Raw genomic sequence first — 17,442 nt, 5'->3', positions numbered from 1 at the left:
CATTAGTAATCCGCTAATATTTTATAAGTGGCAAATAACTGGCTAAACATTCGCCTTTATTGTTAAAGGACATGTTTCGAGACAGACTGAGGCCATTTATGCTGCTAGTGTGAAATCTGAAATGCAAATTAACAGAAACAGTATGCAAAGTGAATCTGTATCAAAACAGAGCAAACCAGCAGCAAACCTCAGAGTCAGCCACTAGTGTTTTACATGAGAAGCATTGACATTCACATTGACTTATGAAATGAAGGTCCGGTTCTGTTTTATCACACCTGTATTACTATCAATTTTAAGAGGTGATTAAGTTAACGAATTGCAATTTCTTGGATAAAATTGTGATTGCAATTTAAAATGCAGACAGACAAAGCAAACCTAGAGCTTTTATATTGCAAGACTGCAAGATTTGGACAAATATTTTGTGCTTATACATCAATATGACTAAAATAATGATAATAACCGTTTTGAAATTTATTTTTATTACTACAACTAATTAAAATGAAAAACAAAACAGGAGGTTACTACAGTGTATTAGACCTGAACCAAGCCACACAAAACACTGAACATCGCAGACCTTTCATTTTGCTAATCGCACCAAGCCATTTCTCGTTACCAACTATTTTGAAGAATCGTGCAGCCCTAACGTATGTAACAAGCAAGTGTATGCGCGTGTTATTCATACCGTTTCTACAGCATCAACATAACGGCAGTAACTTACTAGCAAAGCCACATACATGTACAGCACTACCACTTTAACAGGTCAGTCGTACCGCAGACTAAAGCTTTCATGGGTGTCTCTATCCTCTTGCTAACCCACTTATTTGCCTCTGCCCCTCCCTGTGGATATCACTCCCCCTCACAATGTCGCTCTCCTTTCACAATCTTCCTTATCCTCTCTCTTTCTCTCTCTCCGTGCCAAACGCTGCTGGCTCCTGATTAACAGTGAATCTTTAATGACCCCCCCTCCCCTCCCTCTCCACCAGGGCTCACAGATTGATCTCCTGCCATCTTCACTAGCCAACAAATAAAAGCTTGTTTTTTTCCCCAAGCCTATGAGGATGTGTGTTAATTCCTACAACAGTGTGGCAAGTGTCTGCCTGACTACATCTATTTATCCACTATCATGATGACCATGTGACTGCTAAGTGTGTGTATGTGTGAGCAGAAGCAACAAGCCCTGCCCCCATGCCTCCCCCACCTCTTGCCAAGCTGCTCTGCTGAATGGCTAGCTGTTAAATGATGGAGCCCCGTCGACAGTTGCATTCAGGCAAATTCGAGGAAGCAATTACCTTGAAAACAGGGGTCAGAGTCTTGGCTCATTTGCCTTAATTGAATTCCAATATCTGGCTTTGGCTGTCCTGACCCAGCTCAGGACCTCCTACCCACTAGCCCAGCCAAGGCTAATCAAAGCTGGGTAACCACACTCACCACAGGAGACAGACCAAGAACTTTTACATGCACATTCAAGGCTTGGTTGAACTAAAACAAGAATTTGTCTTTTTAAATGAAATGCAAACGCTTTAAGACCTGCTCACACAAGGACGATAATTATCCACCTTATTTTGCAATGTGGAAGTAAGATATTTTCTGTGAATGTGCGAGACTTGATTCATTAGCCACTATAGGAACATACTAAAAGAATAACAAAGTGCAGTAAACTATTTTAACTAAATAAACTATTACAAGCCAGTGTGTTTATGATTAAATCAAAAATAAGGTGGGTAATAACAAAATTATAAGAGTTATAATGATGACAAATAAATTATATTGTTGGAATCACTTTTAGATATATTTTTTCCAGCTGATAAACGATAAAAACTTTGACAGCCAAACAGAATCCACTGGAATTTAAAGAGCTTGAGCATTTAAATCAGATGGTGGCATAAATGCGCACACTTTTATAATAAACAGGGAATTAACATTAGATGGTGAGGAGGACACTAATATTACATTATAGTTATCTTTATAGTTTGTTTTGATGTGAATGGTCCTTTATTCTGGCAGAAATTGTACTAGTTTGGTTTTTGAAAACTCAGCCTAGACAGACCAAGACTGTCAAGCATGTATACACGGTCAGAATACAACTGCGCTTGCTCTGAACTACAAAGACAACACGCATCTTCAAATATTCAATTACACATTGGGTCATGTATATTTGGACAGAAGGATGAAGACTGTAGCTGCTCGCCTATGCAAAAACCTGCCGTAGCTTGCTTGACTGCGCATGTAAGAGTACTTCAGTTTAGTCTACTGACCTACAAAAATGCATAATTAAAAAAAAAAAAAAAAAAAAAAATCAGTTATCTCTGGATTACAAACAAAGATTGTAATTCAAGTAATGTTTGTGTTGCCCAAGTGAGTAGGAAGCTTCTCAATGCTCCTTAACACAAGCTCTTTAAAGTATTTAACATGGCTAATCACAGACAACCCTGACAGAATTAGACTTCTCCCTTTGTGTGATCAAAACAAGAGCTTAACTACACAAGCCCAAACATGTCTCTCTCCACATGCCTCTCAAAAGACGTGACAAACAGACACACAGATCGCCACGTATTGATAAGACAAAAACAATGGCATAAAAAGGCAAACAAAATGGTGTAAACATCACATTACAAATTAAAACAAAGTAAAAATAAGACCATGTAGGGCAGGAGCAAATCTGCAGCAGAAGACTGATGGGACTAAGACACACCAACAATCCTGATCTCCTCCCATAACACTAGTATTAATGGCTCTAGCAATCACGGATTTGCCCTTGGACTGTTTAGGAGCTGCTGAGGTGATGCGTGTTGGATTGAAGGTTTTACACTGGAGGATTACAACTGACGCATCACCTTTGACCCCACCTGTGGGAGTAGGCTAATTTAGCTGCTTCAGAGAGCAAATTTGAACTGTATTACCACAGACTATAAATCCAATTGTCATTTGATCTTTATTACACCAGACTATAAATCCAATTGTCATTTAGGAGCCAGGCATGAATGCATTAGTACACTGAGCTGCTTGTGTGCAGGTTTGTCCCTGGCCCTGGTCAAATGAAGGAGAAAGAGGGGTATACACACGGTGAGAGGCAGATTGGGAAGTCCACGTACCCCGATGATGGCATTCAACTCGGTCATTGTCACTTGCTTAGCACGTTCAACAGCCTGTGCGACCTGCTGTTGGTGCTGGAGGAAAGAGAAGAGACAAATCAATACACAGAAAATTAGCATGGGCTAACAGAAATCATGGGAAACAGCTCATTTTATGAAGAAAGATGGATCATATTTACCTCTTGTGACAAAAAAGGCATTATTTGAGCAAGAATTGCATTTAGCCGTTTGGCAATCTCAGTCTGAAAGAGAGGGAAAAAAAGAGACATACAAACAGTACGTTATTGAATGTTGTCAGCTCTTCTCTAATCACTCAAATGTACTTAATTTCCGACAGCATGCACTCAAACACCCTCACGTTACTTTCACATTGCTGAATGCTCTAATCAAGCCTCCGAGGATCTAAACGAGGCATGATGGGATACCTCCAGAACTCCTGATTAATGAAGTAAAAACTTCAGAAACGTCTGTTTTCGCTAACGTTGCCATGTGTCTGATTCGGCGCATAATGAACAAGAGGCTCTTTGAGGGCTGATATGGTGTGTGTGGCTCACAAAGCCAAACGGCGCTCCAGCACACTGCTACTGAAACAGATCTGGCCAAATCCACAGCTTTGCCAAGCCAAGATGGGCAGAAGGCCTACGGTGCCCATCTGGCCAAGAGATGGAGAGAGAGAAGGAGAGATAAAGGAAGGGGGGAATGTTGGGGGGTCGTCTGGCCTCAAACCCCCCACCACCCCCTCATTACCCAGACAGATTATTTCATTAAGATGCTGAAATATGCTAATGCTGATTTGGTGCTGGGAGATTAACGATGGCAATACTGAGCAATTACCATTTTTCCCCATGCTCCCATTCCAGCAGCACAGGAGGCGAGGAACCGGAGCCCTACAGCAATATTCAAAATGACTTTTATTGATATGGAGAGACGGACAGGGTAATCAGCCAACATGCTCTGGTTCTCCTGCATTACTCACAGCTACCTGAAGTCCCCAAGAGCTATATTTCATCATGAGCTATGCTAACTCTTCAGGATGAAAGGGAGAGAAGGGAAAGGAGAGCACGAGGGAGGGGGGAGAGGAAGTATGGGGCGGTGAACAAATTGATTATAGGTTGGAGCAGATGGCCCAGCAGGTGAGGGAGGAGAGAAATTTCTCTTTCTTTCACTGAGAACCACATTCCGTTCATTTTTTGGCAGTGTGACCTCTGTGCCTGTGGGAGGGTGCTGACCCTGGCACTCTGATGGATTCGGTCTCTCTTTAGAGCGGGTGAGAGTGGATGTGTTCTGACCTGTGATGAACTGTCTCTAGGGATGTGAACAAAGGATCTAAGCCCTCTCCACACCCCTTCAGAGTCATTGAGCTATTAATGCTTTTTCAGCTCAGCTTTGCTACACAAACACACACTCCTTCACAAAACAAACGCATACAACAACAATCTGTTGGCATCTAACTAAATAAAAAATATTAGAGCATAAAAACCCTCATACACAAGCCATACGCTTAGGTTATTTTTCCTCGCTCACTCTATCGGTTCACACCCTCCCTTTGGCTTCCATTCCTGTATGCCACTCTCGGGTTGCCACAGCAACCGGCCCACCCCTATCTCTCCCTCAGATCATTATGTAAATTGGAGCTCTGCTTGACCATAACAGGCAGTAAAATCATATTACGCGCACAGGGGCAGGTCATTAAATTGAATTTTCGGCCTGTCGATCAGATCAACTCAGCAAATTAATGTGGGATGAAAGGGAGCAGAAGGGGGAGGGGGGAGTAACGGCTTGTCTTTCATGGATGGGGTGAAGCGTGTGTGTGTGTGTTAAGAGGGAAGATTGAGAAACACAACCTCTACATCTGAGCCAAAAAACCCTGGTGACTGTCCAAAGGAGAAGATAGTCCACAGTAATTATCAGAAGAGACTTTTCCATTAATAAACAGCATACAAGACTTGTTAGTACACAACACAACATGTACCACAGCATTCAAATACAGGAGAGCAGTGAGCACCTGCTTTAGCAAACAGCCTCCTGTTGTGATGCCGGCTTGGATCAAGCAATGCGGATTTGTGGTACAAATATCTACATTTATAAAAAAAAAAATATTGAAATCACAATTATTTAACACAATTATTGTTATTTCACGACACGAGACGTTTTAAATATCAGTACAATTTCAATTATCAATACTTTAGCAAAAACTAATACTAGCTTTACTAATGTAAGATAAAGGTCCTAAAAATAATTACAGAATACAAGTAAACAGTCAGCAATACAATGAAAACTAAAAAACTAATTACAATCAAACCAGACAAATAAATACAACGGAGTAAAAATTAATTAAATAACTAGTTTTCTATTCATAAAGTAATAAACTACAACAACCAAATTTGATAAGCAAATGTAAAAATAACACTGCATAGTCTTACTGTATACCTTAAATGTAGATTAATCCTTAAAGCAACTTAGGCAAATTCACTCACTGATCTTGACTGAATTACTCGTCATTTGATTATCATTAAATGACAGACTGCAGCAGGAATATTAGGCTGCATTTACTTTAAGAGCTAATGCACAAATACTATATACGGTTACATGCATAACCCACTGTGTATGTGAATACTCTCCAAAAGGGCATTTTTTTTATTTTTGTGTGTACTTGTTTAGGCGCGCACCTGAAGCCTACTTGCTTATCTGCGTGCGCAGACTACAGCGGACTACTCGCTTATTTGGCTCATTGGACGGAATGCTTCAGCGGCACAATAATTGGTTTACCTCGATTATCTTGTTTTCATAATCATTGGAAGCCAAAATCAGAATAGAAAAAAAAACTATATATCTATGCTTAATTATACTCACTTTTGTATAGTGACATTGACAATTAAATCACATTTAATTGCTCTAATCTTATGAAACAAAAATACTATACTGACGATAATGATAAAAATTTAGGGAAGACTAAGGGAATTATCAAAGAACAAACAAAAAAGTAAACAGAAAAGTGACCCAGACATATTACAGTAATGATAAACTAAGAGGAAAAACATGATTGTAACAAATTCAACAATGCAAATAATCTTAATGGATTTTTCATTTTTACTCCATGCAAAATGAGCCATTTTCTTCATGCAAAATTGTTCCTGAGGAAAAAATGTGACCTGGGCATGTTTTTGTGCGATTCACCCTTGATAGAGTCCATAAAACAAGCCAAAAGGATTTTCATCCGAATCACTTCACACAAACTAAACTATTACATACATTAACCTCAGATTAAACCACTGCACCATGGGAAGAGAACAGGAAGTGTGGAACTGCTGAGTGCTGTAAGCTACCAGAACAGCTCCCACACAGGCTGATAAAAAAAATAGGGCCAGGGAGTGAAAACAAGGCCCTTCAGCAGAGAGAGGCTTTCTGCTCAGCTTCACAATCCCAGGTGCTCAGTGCTGTCAAGCAGTATGTGAAGAGCTCTCACACACAGCCCAATGTCAATGGCACGCCAGAAGCCATTTACCTGTTGCTGTGGGTACGAGCTGAGTGCAGGGAGACACTGATGAGGATTAAATATGCTGCAAAACAACTGCACACTGAAGGAGAGCCACTCACTGACAAATGAACACACATACAGCTGCACTCTCTCTGTGACTCAAAGAACAATTACAGACAAGAGACAGGGAGAGAAAGCAAAGAGTCAGTTGGATGGTTGAACTTACATTTACATGCTCACTCAAACATAAAAAGCCACATATACCGGTATATTCTTCACTGATAAGTCGCGCTAACAAATAAACGCAAGCACTCAATGGCATTTACAGATTTGAGTTCATTCCTTCCCGCCTGACACAGACTCCTCTAACCCTTGGCTTCCCTCGGGCTGAAAGGCTGCATTGAGCAGCAGTCGTCTGTACAGGGTGTCTCTGTCTTGCCCTTGCTGCATATGCAGCACAAATCCTGTTAGAACTGTTTAGTGGTGTTTGTGTCTCTCTGTGCATTCATCTGCTGAGGCCGGACACAAAGGACACAGACACGACCACCTGGTTCAGTGAACAGAGCTGAGAGACAGATGTGGCCTAAAATTACACACACAAACACTACAGTATCTATATCCAACACTAAGGATGCGATGTGGCGAGCAGCTTAAAAATCTCCTGCTTGTATCTGATTACATATTGCACTGTCCAATAACATAACATATTCAGTGTAGCTATTTCGAGAGAGTAAATAAACAATAATAAGTTAAACGTTCAATATTAGGGACTTAAAATGTATCAGTTTTGGTCTCCATTTAAAATGTATGTCAGGAAATATTGGATTTCCACTGCGGGTGATACAAAAAAGTGCTCATTTAAAGTGAGTCCTTGAATTAATTACGGTAATAATAATAATAATTAGATAAAATATAAGTTGTGTCCCAACTTATTAAGGTGGGCGTACACTGTGTGAGTTTGGACACTCGGGAGGCCGTGAGTCAATGTACACGTTACAAGTCAGTAAACCTGATAATCGCGTCAAAGCAGCTGGTACACGGCACGACTGTCCTGCATGAGCTTTCCCGCTAAACACTTCGGAGACTGTAACTTTCAATGCTGCTGCTATAGGTTCGGATAGAAAAAAGAAAGAAAATAAAAAGACTAGTTGCCTTTCTATTATTAATAGTATAAAAGCAAACACCACCATACCTTTTCGTATACGGTTTACTTTCTTTTTTAACAGTTCTATCTAATAACTTAATCAGAGACCATAGACTAAAGACAGAGAAAGAGAGCAGTGTGTGCTTAGGCATTGTTCTCAGCTCTGCCAAAATAAAATTCCTTATTTCCAACACAGTAGCCAAATTTAAGCAGAATATCATATATATACGGTATATCGGTCAACCACCAATTATAATATAACCCTGTCTGCACTTTTTGATTTAAGCAGCTCATGATTGTCTTTTAGGAATTCTCTGGCCTGCCATAATAATGTGGGTGCACTTTGTCACCACTAGACATCTCACTCACATGTACACAAACACTTCTGAAGAGAGACTGCAGTGTGCTCTGAGTCCGTTTGCTTTGGCTCAGAATCAAATCGACCATCATCACCTTGGCAAACAATTCCTGGAATCCTGAATAAATTATTCATCTGAACAAGTTCCCTCCCCGCTGCCTGTCTCAACCTCCCTCCTCGCTCTCTCTCACCCTCTAAGGCCACAGACTGAGCTTCACTTAATGAATCTGGCTTAGTGTGTGTGTGCACACAAAGAACTGACCAAATACAGCCACACCAATGATAACACACACACACACACACACACACACTAGTTCTGCATTCATTCAGCAGTGAGTACTTCAGGACAAAATGAGGAAGAAAATGAAGACAGAGGGAACTGTGTTAAACACAGAGGGACAGCAGTTCAGGGGCCTCTGAGGCTCAGTAATTAAAGGGCTACATTGACAAGCACAGCCGTCCAGTTCTTGCCCCCACACGGCCAGCCCTCCCCTCATGGCCGCACACTCACCATCCTGCCCGGGGCTCTAACGTACCGTGAGATCAGCACCACTACAGACTCACAAGCGCGTTTACATGAAACAGTTATTTAATAGTATTCTAAATCTGGTGGATCCTGAAAGCACATGGCAAATCTGGCACCTATGTGCATTTTCCTTCCGTTCTTTTGCAGCCAAAAGCACTACATGAAGGGCAGACTATGTGTTATCAGACTGCTGTCATCACTAACTCCAGAGAGAACAGGGAGTCCATGCTCCAATGAATAATTCATGCATTTGAGTCCACTCAGTCAGGGCTCTATTGATAAACAAAAGAGAGGCTCTACAAAAAAAAAAAAGGGAAAAAAAAACCAGTCGATTAACCTGTTTGCGCAAAGCAGCACCTACTCTTCCCTCCCTTTTCATTTTCTCTCAGTCTCTCTCACAGCTGGAGATAAGTGTCTGACAAAACCTTTCAGAAAATGCAGTGTCTGTGAGAGAGAGACATGTGGCCCAGACACACACACACACACACAAACACGGAGTAGCTGATGGATCGTGCATACTGTTCCAATTCACCACCCTCACACTGATACCATTAACCTTGTGAGGCCTCAGGGTGAGAACCATAAAGGGCCTCTTCAAACTGAGCCCTCCTCATATGACTATACATCATACCACTACTAATGACATAGACCAGCCAACACCCCCATTTCCTCGATTTCTCTTTCTCTCTCTCTTTTAAAATGCATAAAATGCATTTGTTACAAAACCAATCGATCAGTTTCAGGAACAAAAAAAAAAAACATACAAGCTGCCAACAATTAGGGCAGCCTGTAATGGCCACCATTCACATCAATTACTAAATAAGGTTGAATAATTCCTGCTAGATGAAGCTGACCTAATGACCTTTAACTGGGCCGGCCTCTGTCTGTGCCTCCATCTTTATCTTGATTTTTTTATTTTTTTTTGTTATGTGCAGACACCTCTTGTGGCTACTTTTATTAATAGGGACAGCATAGGAAGCAAAAACAAGAAAGGGGAACAGATTCAGGAAACAAATTCAAACTAGGCACTAACCACTAATCATTATGCATCACTACTCAATCATAAGCATCAATGTAGCCTATACTTGCATGTTTTTGTGCACACACCTTTTGCAGACTCTGACAGATAAAAAAAGATAGCTATTAAGCTGCAGAACATTTTTCAAAACCCCTACACTGTCCAACAATGTCCGTAAAGATCATGCTGTTTTATTGTTGTCTCTTTGCCATGATAGTCAACGAATTTGTCTGGTCAGAGGACACGTGCAAAAAAAAAAAAAAATATGAAAGCAAATGAAGCAAACACAATGCACACCGAAATGAACATGGTGTCAGAGTCCATCACATACCTGTTTATGCATTTCAATGTTCAGCCCATAGGACATCTCATAGTACTGCAAGAGAAAATGAGAAATGCATTCAGCACACAAGTAATAGTATTATGATATTGCCTACAGTAGCAGGGGTGCTGCTCTCTCTCATATATACACACATATATACACACCGCATATATTCCATGCGCCCAATTTATTTCCTACTTTAACAGACGAAAAAAAAAAGAAGCCAAATACACAAAGCTAAGACACAGATCAATGTCTCATAAGAGTAGAGAGCAATGTTTATGAATCTCTCTGCGAACACTTATTTAGCGACCACTTACTATTTATTCAGTCAGCACCACTACCATTCATGGAAGCAGAGTTCTCAAAATAGTTACTAAACAGCTCTTAAAAACAAACTAAGCAAAGATTGACAAATAAACATCTCATCTGTTATCCCTCTCTCTCTCTTTTTACACCCTTTTCATCTCTAAGAAACATTTACTTTCCCTCACAGGCATCTGTGTCATCTCAAGATAAAAGTACTTTTTCTACACTCAAAATAGTCGATCAGACTATGTTCATCCAAACAACTAAGGCAAACATTTGTTTTTCTTGGAGCATGTCTGTGTATTTCAGTTAGTTTATCTGGTAGTGGCCTTTTTACCACAAGGCATTCCTCCGAAAAATAATATTTAACAAAGGTGCCAGCATGTTGAGTCAATACCTACTGCATGTTCAAATAAGATAAGAGAGAGTCGAGCGCAGTTAACACCGTTCAACCTGTGCACTGTTACATCACATCCTGATGGAATTCAGTTTCCACTCACTGGACTTCTAATAAGAGGGGTTCTGCCACAGAATATTACTGTGATTCTTGAATTGCACACAAGAGCCAACATAGAGTGAGTGAAATCATCCTGAAGGTTGATAACGTTTCAGCTGGGTAGTCATTTAAGTCAAAAACAACTATACACACTTACATTGTATAAATGCATAGATTGTTTGATTTTCAATTGGCTAGCAAAAATCGTCGTCCTTTACATTCACTGCACGCAATTATCGTAACGTTCTTATTTAATCTTGATAAATTACTTACAATAGAGTGGACACTTAAATGCCATTCATAACAAAAATCTAAACCCGATTAGACTGAAGAAGCCAGCCTTTTTTCTTACTCGAGTCAAGTGACACTCAGCACCTGGAAGATGGAACAAGTAGTAACTCCCTGTCCAAAACCCCCTCCAGGCATTTTACAACAAATAAAAACACCCACACTCTTATAATCTCACCGCTGATCCTTCGGTGCAATCAATGCAAACGCTATTACACAATAAATAGGGGTAGTGGATACTAAACATTAGTTTACATAGCTGGCTGGTGGCCCTATTGATGTTCTCAAGGAACAAAAGAACAACAGATAGCAGACCTCAGATTAAAAACAAACTTGCTCTTACCATGACATAATGTCGCTGCATCTCTGTCTTCTCATTTGCCAGTTTGTCATACTCCACTTTAAGACTGTAAGAAGAGAGAAAGACAAGGAATGAGTTCGAATCGTTCCTGGATGGCAGTGTCACTTAAAAATCTCTAGGTGGTAACATACACATGGGATTTATTGACACAAATACTAATGTTGTTTTTACAGTCATTTACATGAAATTACAAATTAAACATTAAACCATGCACTATTACAGTTACTGTATATAATGGTAAAAAAACATAATACATAGTTTAATATGGTTATAGTTACTTATTAACTGTTATGACAACTGTGCCAGGCTTAAGGTTGCACTGATGCTGCATTTGATTTACACAGACGTAAAGCAGCATTAGCACCGTCTCTGAATCTACAGGTAACAGGTGTGAAATGCATCATCACATAGGTCATTAACAGCAATATTTACCTGTGGTACTGAGCTTGAAGGAACTGAAATTCATCTTTGATCCTGTCACAAGATTCTGCTACAGTGAATTTGAAGCCTGGCTGACCAGGCTGGTGAGGTGCCTGAAAAATAATAGCATTCATTTATGTAAACTGCTGTAAAGCATAAAACTCACATTATTCATATAATCTAACCTAGTCACTGATGCAATATGCTATTATACCAACTATGGTTTTAATGTGTCACTGCAGCTTTGACTTCCTACCACCATTACCAAAACAAACTACGACCTTCTCCATTTTACAGCAGTCCATAGGTCTCAGGTTTTACTTTCACTGTGTTTTTGAACAAGTCATGGGTATAACCACGGGTGTCAATAACACATTTCATGCTTCCCGATTTTCAAGGAAATTATATTTCATCGGAGCTGAATTGCGGTTTGCCAGAAGTGCCCAGGCGCTCCCCCGAGCTCGGCCTGTCGGTGGTTTGGACACTCTGGTGGGAACAGCCTCCAACACTCAGCAGCGGTCGGCGCGACACAGACGGGTCACTGCGTCTAAACAGCCCCGGAGAAAAACTAGCAACTGATTCCCCTCCTAGTTTTTTCCAATCATTTTTTTTTTTTTTTTACTTTAAAGTGAGATGAAAATGTACCAATGTTCAGAAGGAAGTTAACGGACATCCAGAAGAGCACATTATTGTTAAGTTTTAGCAGAAATAAAGAATACGCCGCGCGAGAGAAACGTCACGCGACACAATAGTGCGCGAGGATCACGAGCTCAACGGTCGAAAATGTAACGAGCTCGCGCGGCGCTGGACACAATGCATCAATATAATTTATGTTACTCACCGGATGCCGGCCCTGCGGATACATCTTGAATGTATCCTTTCTGAGGTGAAGATCCAAGGGATGTGGCGTTCTTCAGTAATCCGAGTAGATGAGCGAGAGCCCGTCCGTCACCCCTCCCTGCACTCGCGGACACACAAAGCCCAGTCGGTCCACCCGATCCACGCGCTTCTCGCACTCCTTTCCCCCGGTTTAACCCCTTTATCCTTCACAGAGCCGATGAGCAAAACAAAAACACATCGCGTTGGCTCATTATCTCCAATAAGAGTCAAGCATTCAGCTGCGCGTGTGCTGTAAACACAGAATAGTTGTGTAGAGTGAGTCAAACACACATTTGCTGCTTGTCATCTGCGCTGCGAGCTGCGACTAACAAGCTGCTTACAAGTCTTCTCGCAATAACAAGATTACCTGACTGCTGTTTGCTTGAATGTAACCCGACAAGATTACAGAACAATGTCAAAAACGCGAGATAAGACATACAGCAACCGAATCCCAATCAACTTACAGCAATTCCTCGATAAACAGATTGAACAATATATACATTTATCACAATCGAGCCTCGATGTGAATAGCCTACGAAAAAAAGCAGCTTTGCGAATTGGAAAACAGGAACAGAGAAAATAAAGCACGAAGAGAGCTCATTTGCTAAATAAACAGTCTAGAAGTGGATTCTTTTGAAAGTTATCTTCCGCGTTACCTTTAGTCTCCATAAAATCCTTTTCCGCGAATGTAAATACAGCATTAATTCCTTTCTCCGCGGAAACGTCGAAGTCCTCCACTCGTGACCTTATACGATCAGCATTAGGCGCTGGTTGGGAATCAATCCCAGCCCTAGAAAAGCAGCGCCTACAACCGCTTCGAGAATGGTTTCCTCTGTTGAGACTCGTGTCTCGCTTGAACACAATTCGCAGAATCGTGGTTGTTGGAAAATTCCCCCAATCCCTATTTGCTTGTTTGTTTAAAAGGGTCTGGTTGTGAAAAGTTTGCCTCGTACGAGCCAGTCGCTCTCAATCGCTTTGCCTAGTTTCTCCAACACTCGCAGTACCACACACAGACTGCCCACTGACACGCGGGCTCAACTACCGCGAGAACAACCGAACGCGACCAATCAAATCTCGAAAAGGACTTCACCAAGACCGACCAATCAAACCTGGGATCCCACGTGGGTCACGCCTGTTCTGGGCGTGCTGATTGGCCAATACAAATCTGACCTCATGTTCGCCATTTTGGCTCTAAAAAAGGTTGCTTTCCCCGTAGACAAACAACTTACATGAGCGACGATTGTTCGAAGTCTAGCCACAAACTGAAATCTCTAGAGATAGATTGTAGCCTAAGAAATACATATTACAAGCGAAATTGTCTGTTGCGCTTCTATTTACTGATTTATGACTAGACTGCTGCTGTTTCAACGAAAAGCAGTTGTAAGTTTCATTAAATCTGGTTATAATTACTTTGACGTTTCATACATAATGTTTTAATGTCATATTTCCAATAAACTGCGACCTCGTCGGTGATTTTAAAAAAAATTGAGAGACTGGTTTGAGCCTAAACATCCTTCAATGTCCAGTTTTATCCCTTCCAAGGACGCATATAATAGTGATGCGAGAGGGCACCCTCATTGCCAATGTATAGTTATGCTACCGCTTCTGAATGTAACTCAAATTAACAGCATAATCTGTGAAATCAGCCCTCATTACTTGATTCACGCTGTCTGCTCAGCAACACCCTCCATGATGCCCACGTCTGCGACCGAAAAAAAACCCCAACCTATCATGTGTTGCTCAGACCCACGTGGGGCGCGGCTCGTTGTTCTGCGCCCACCGACCAATCAGAGCGCTGGCCTGCATCTGATTGGCTTAGAGCGACACGGGTTGTCAGTTCGAGACCTAAGTTGTCAATCAAGCCCACGAGGGGTAGAGCGCTGACAAATGCCTGTGCCTCTCAGCCTCCCCGCCTGCGAATAGTGCTTGGAATGGCTGCTTAATTAGCTTCGAATGGCTTTTCCTTCCAGCTCAAACAATCTGTCACTACCATGTGGTAAAAAGAGCCCTGCGTAAAACAAAAGAGGGAAAAGCTAGTAGGGGCTAAATATCAGTTTGATTTTTTTTTCCTGTATGCAAGGCGCATTACCACAAAACAAAACATTTATTCCACTTAAAGGCTGGTTCATCGTAGCCAACTGTTTCTGGCTTTATTTGTTTTCACCAAATAGGGATATAAGCTGATATGTTTAATAATCCTCCATTGTTATTTATTTATTTTTAATCATTAAACATTTTTAAAATTAGACATTTGCTGTATAAAACAGAAATCTTATACCGGATCATCGAATGCATTGTTAAACTGAAGCTTCTGTCTAATTGGACACATTTAAAATGTTCACACTCAGGGACTTTAGGGTCATTTCAACACAAAAGATGTGTGAAAAAGCCAACCATTGTTCGATTAAACTGTAAACTTTTGTCCATCCTATTTGGGAGGGTTAATGGCTGGAACAAATGTCAGGAGTGGAATCAGGGATGGAGCATGGAGTCACAAAGAGAGCCATGATTGATGCATTACTGTTTTAACACTTAAGAGAACTGTACATCATCATTTTTGTCAGTGCACATATGTAATATTGATTTTTTCTTCTCCTCGAATTACAGAAATGTTCAAAATGCTAAACTAGGTTAATGGCAGACATCCTTCTATGAAGAATAAGCTATCTTCAAGCCACTTGTGTACCATTGGTGTGCACAGAGATAATGGAGATTTCCTGCTTGCTCAGTGACCCCTAAAAAAGGTCTATAAAATACAACAAAAGTGAGAGTCAATGAGTTTTCAACCCACAGACAAGGGCTAACAAAGTCCTGTCAAGTCTATTTTGATGACCATAGTAACAGCTGAAGATGACAGACTGCACCCCACCCCTCTTTTCAAATTACTGCCTGGGCTATAAAACCAAATATTTGTCGTATACCTGCAACAGTTTAATTTCACTGCGTATTTACGTGTTGCTATATAACCATTGCTAAAGGATCAAACTTATTTAGCTGCAGTATGGAGAGGAAACGCACAACGGATTCGTACCCAAGTGCCTGTTCATTCGCACCTTTGTTCTGACAAACACGCTTTGTATTTTCATGCTAATGTGTCTCCAAATGATAGCTGGCAGGATTATCCTCAGTATGTGAGAAATGCTTCTTTCTCATTCTCTGCCTTCCCGTTTTTTTTTTTTTTTCATCCACACAACCCTCCTCTACCTACCTCTCTCTTCTTTGCTTGATTTCCCTGGTAGTGGAGCAGAAAACTAGGTTTCGACTCTTATGGCGTGCATGCATTGTGGGGCGCCTCTGTCTCTGGATTATTGACGTGCTTTCATACGTGGGATTGGGGCCTGAAAAGAGACATTCCTGCTTACAATAGCTTCAGTGTGCAGCGCTCGGCTGAATGGGCCATGGTGTATCAGAGTGACTTGTCAGGCTGTAATCAATGCAAACAGGATGAAAGGCCTTATCAAAAGAGACAAATGCAGACATGAGCACTGTCGCCAAATGAAAACAAGAGTAAGAAAGATGGAGGTTTTGGCAGTTGGCCCTAGTCTGTTGTATGTGGAGTGTGTGTGTGTGTGTGTGTGTGTGTGTGTGTGTGTGTGTGTGTGTGTGTGTGTGTGTGTGTGTGTGTGTGTGTGTGTGTGTGTGTGTGTGTGTGTGTGTGTGTGTGTGTGTGTGTGTGTGTGAGTGTGTGAGAGAGAGAGAGAGAGAGAGAGAGAGAGAGAGAGAGAGAGAGAGAGAGAGAGAGAGAGAGAGAGTGAGAGAGTGAGAGAGAGAGAGAGAGAGAGAGAGAGAGAGAGAGAGAGAGAGAGAGAGAGAGAGAGAGAGAGAGAGAGAGAGAGAGATTGAGCCAATAAGCACTTAGAAATTCTGCTTCTGTTCCAGTAAAAGTAATATCTTCCAATCAGGAGCCTCAGAATAACCGTGCTGACTCACACACTGCTCAAAGAAATAGTATATATTAGATGCTAATGTGCAGGTAATGAATGCTATATATCCATATAAAAGGACTTAGTGCTTGTGGATCTGTGACCGTTAATCCAACACTTTGATTTGGGAGCTGCCAGAGATGATGGGTAAAGAAAAGCTTCTCTTTAGGGATTCGCCTCCCAATCCAATCTGCATCTGTACTGATGGATTCACTATAATCTCACCATAAAGAAGAAAGAGATTCCACACAGGAACCTGTGGCACATAAGCCTGTTGAGAACTCAGCTGGCTGTCACAGTGTGTGAGTGTGTATAAGCCTGTTTTGAGCACAGCTGAGTGTGTGTGTGTGTGTGTGTGTTAGGAGAGGGTGTTATATGTTCATAAGCCTGTTTGGGACACAGCTGCCTATCACAGCTATTTGAAAAGCTCCGGGGGTAAGCCACAGGGGCATGAGAGCTCTCTTGAAAAAAACTTGGCAGCAATACTTTGCTGAGTTTTTCTCCATGTTGTCTAAGGAATCAATAGCTGTGTCCACTCTTAGGTTCAGAGACGGGTTAAGTGCACATTTAAAGAGAATCTGGATTATTTTTTAAGGCTTAAAACATTAATGGGGCCTCTTAGACTCTCCATAAAATGGTGTAATGGAGAACATTTTATGATCCATAAGAGTCTGACGTTTCATTGGTTATTGGAGAAGGACCATTGCTTTTATACAACAGCTCAATAAACAAAAAGTTAGGGTTATGTTCACAACCCGTCACACACAATGAAGATCTGCTGTGAGATGACGCTGTTCTGATGGGCAACATCACAGGTACGCTTGAGCA

The 17,442-nt window shown here is 41.2% G+C and overlaps 1 protein-coding gene across 25 annotated transcripts in view; it reads right to left on the bottom strand.

Moving 5' to 3' along the window:
- The window catches only part of tle3b (TLE family member 3, transcriptional corepressor b), a 28,901-nt gene extending 14,468 nt beyond the window's left edge, over positions 1-14,433 (bottom strand). For 8 of the 25 annotated variants that reach the window (XM_079591003.1, XM_079591025.1, XM_079591022.1 and 5 more), the window contains exons 1-7: positions 13,348-13,714; positions 12,654-12,856; positions 11,825-11,925; positions 11,375-11,438; positions 9,948-9,992; positions 3,272-3,334; positions 3,063-3,167 (exon numbers count right to left, since the gene is read on the bottom strand). In XM_079591003.1, the coding sequence (XP_079447129.1) occupies positions 3,063-3,167; positions 3,272-3,334; positions 9,948-9,992; positions 11,375-11,438; positions 11,825-11,925; positions 12,654-12,677 (402 nt within the window). In that variant the 5' untranslated portion in view covers positions 12,678-12,856; positions 13,348-13,714. Of the gene's footprint in view, positions 1-3,062; positions 3,168-3,271; positions 3,335-9,947; positions 9,993-11,374; positions 11,439-11,824; positions 11,926-12,653; positions 12,942-13,347; positions 13,735-14,347 lie in introns of those variants that run through there. The other 17 variants (XM_079591027.1, XM_079591006.1, XM_079591007.1 and 14 more) reach the window with 6 other exon arrangements.
- Positions 14,434-17,442: the final 3,009 nt, after the last annotated feature.

This window comes from Phoxinus phoxinus, assembly GCF_949152265.1.
Source record: "Phoxinus phoxinus genome assembly, chromosome: 2".
Lineage (NCBI taxonomy): Eukaryota > Metazoa > Chordata > Actinopteri > Cypriniformes > Leuciscidae > Phoxinus > Phoxinus phoxinus.
The sequence above is the reverse complement of the archived record's forward strand: the minus strand, read 5'-3'. Positions and strand labels throughout refer to the sequence as shown.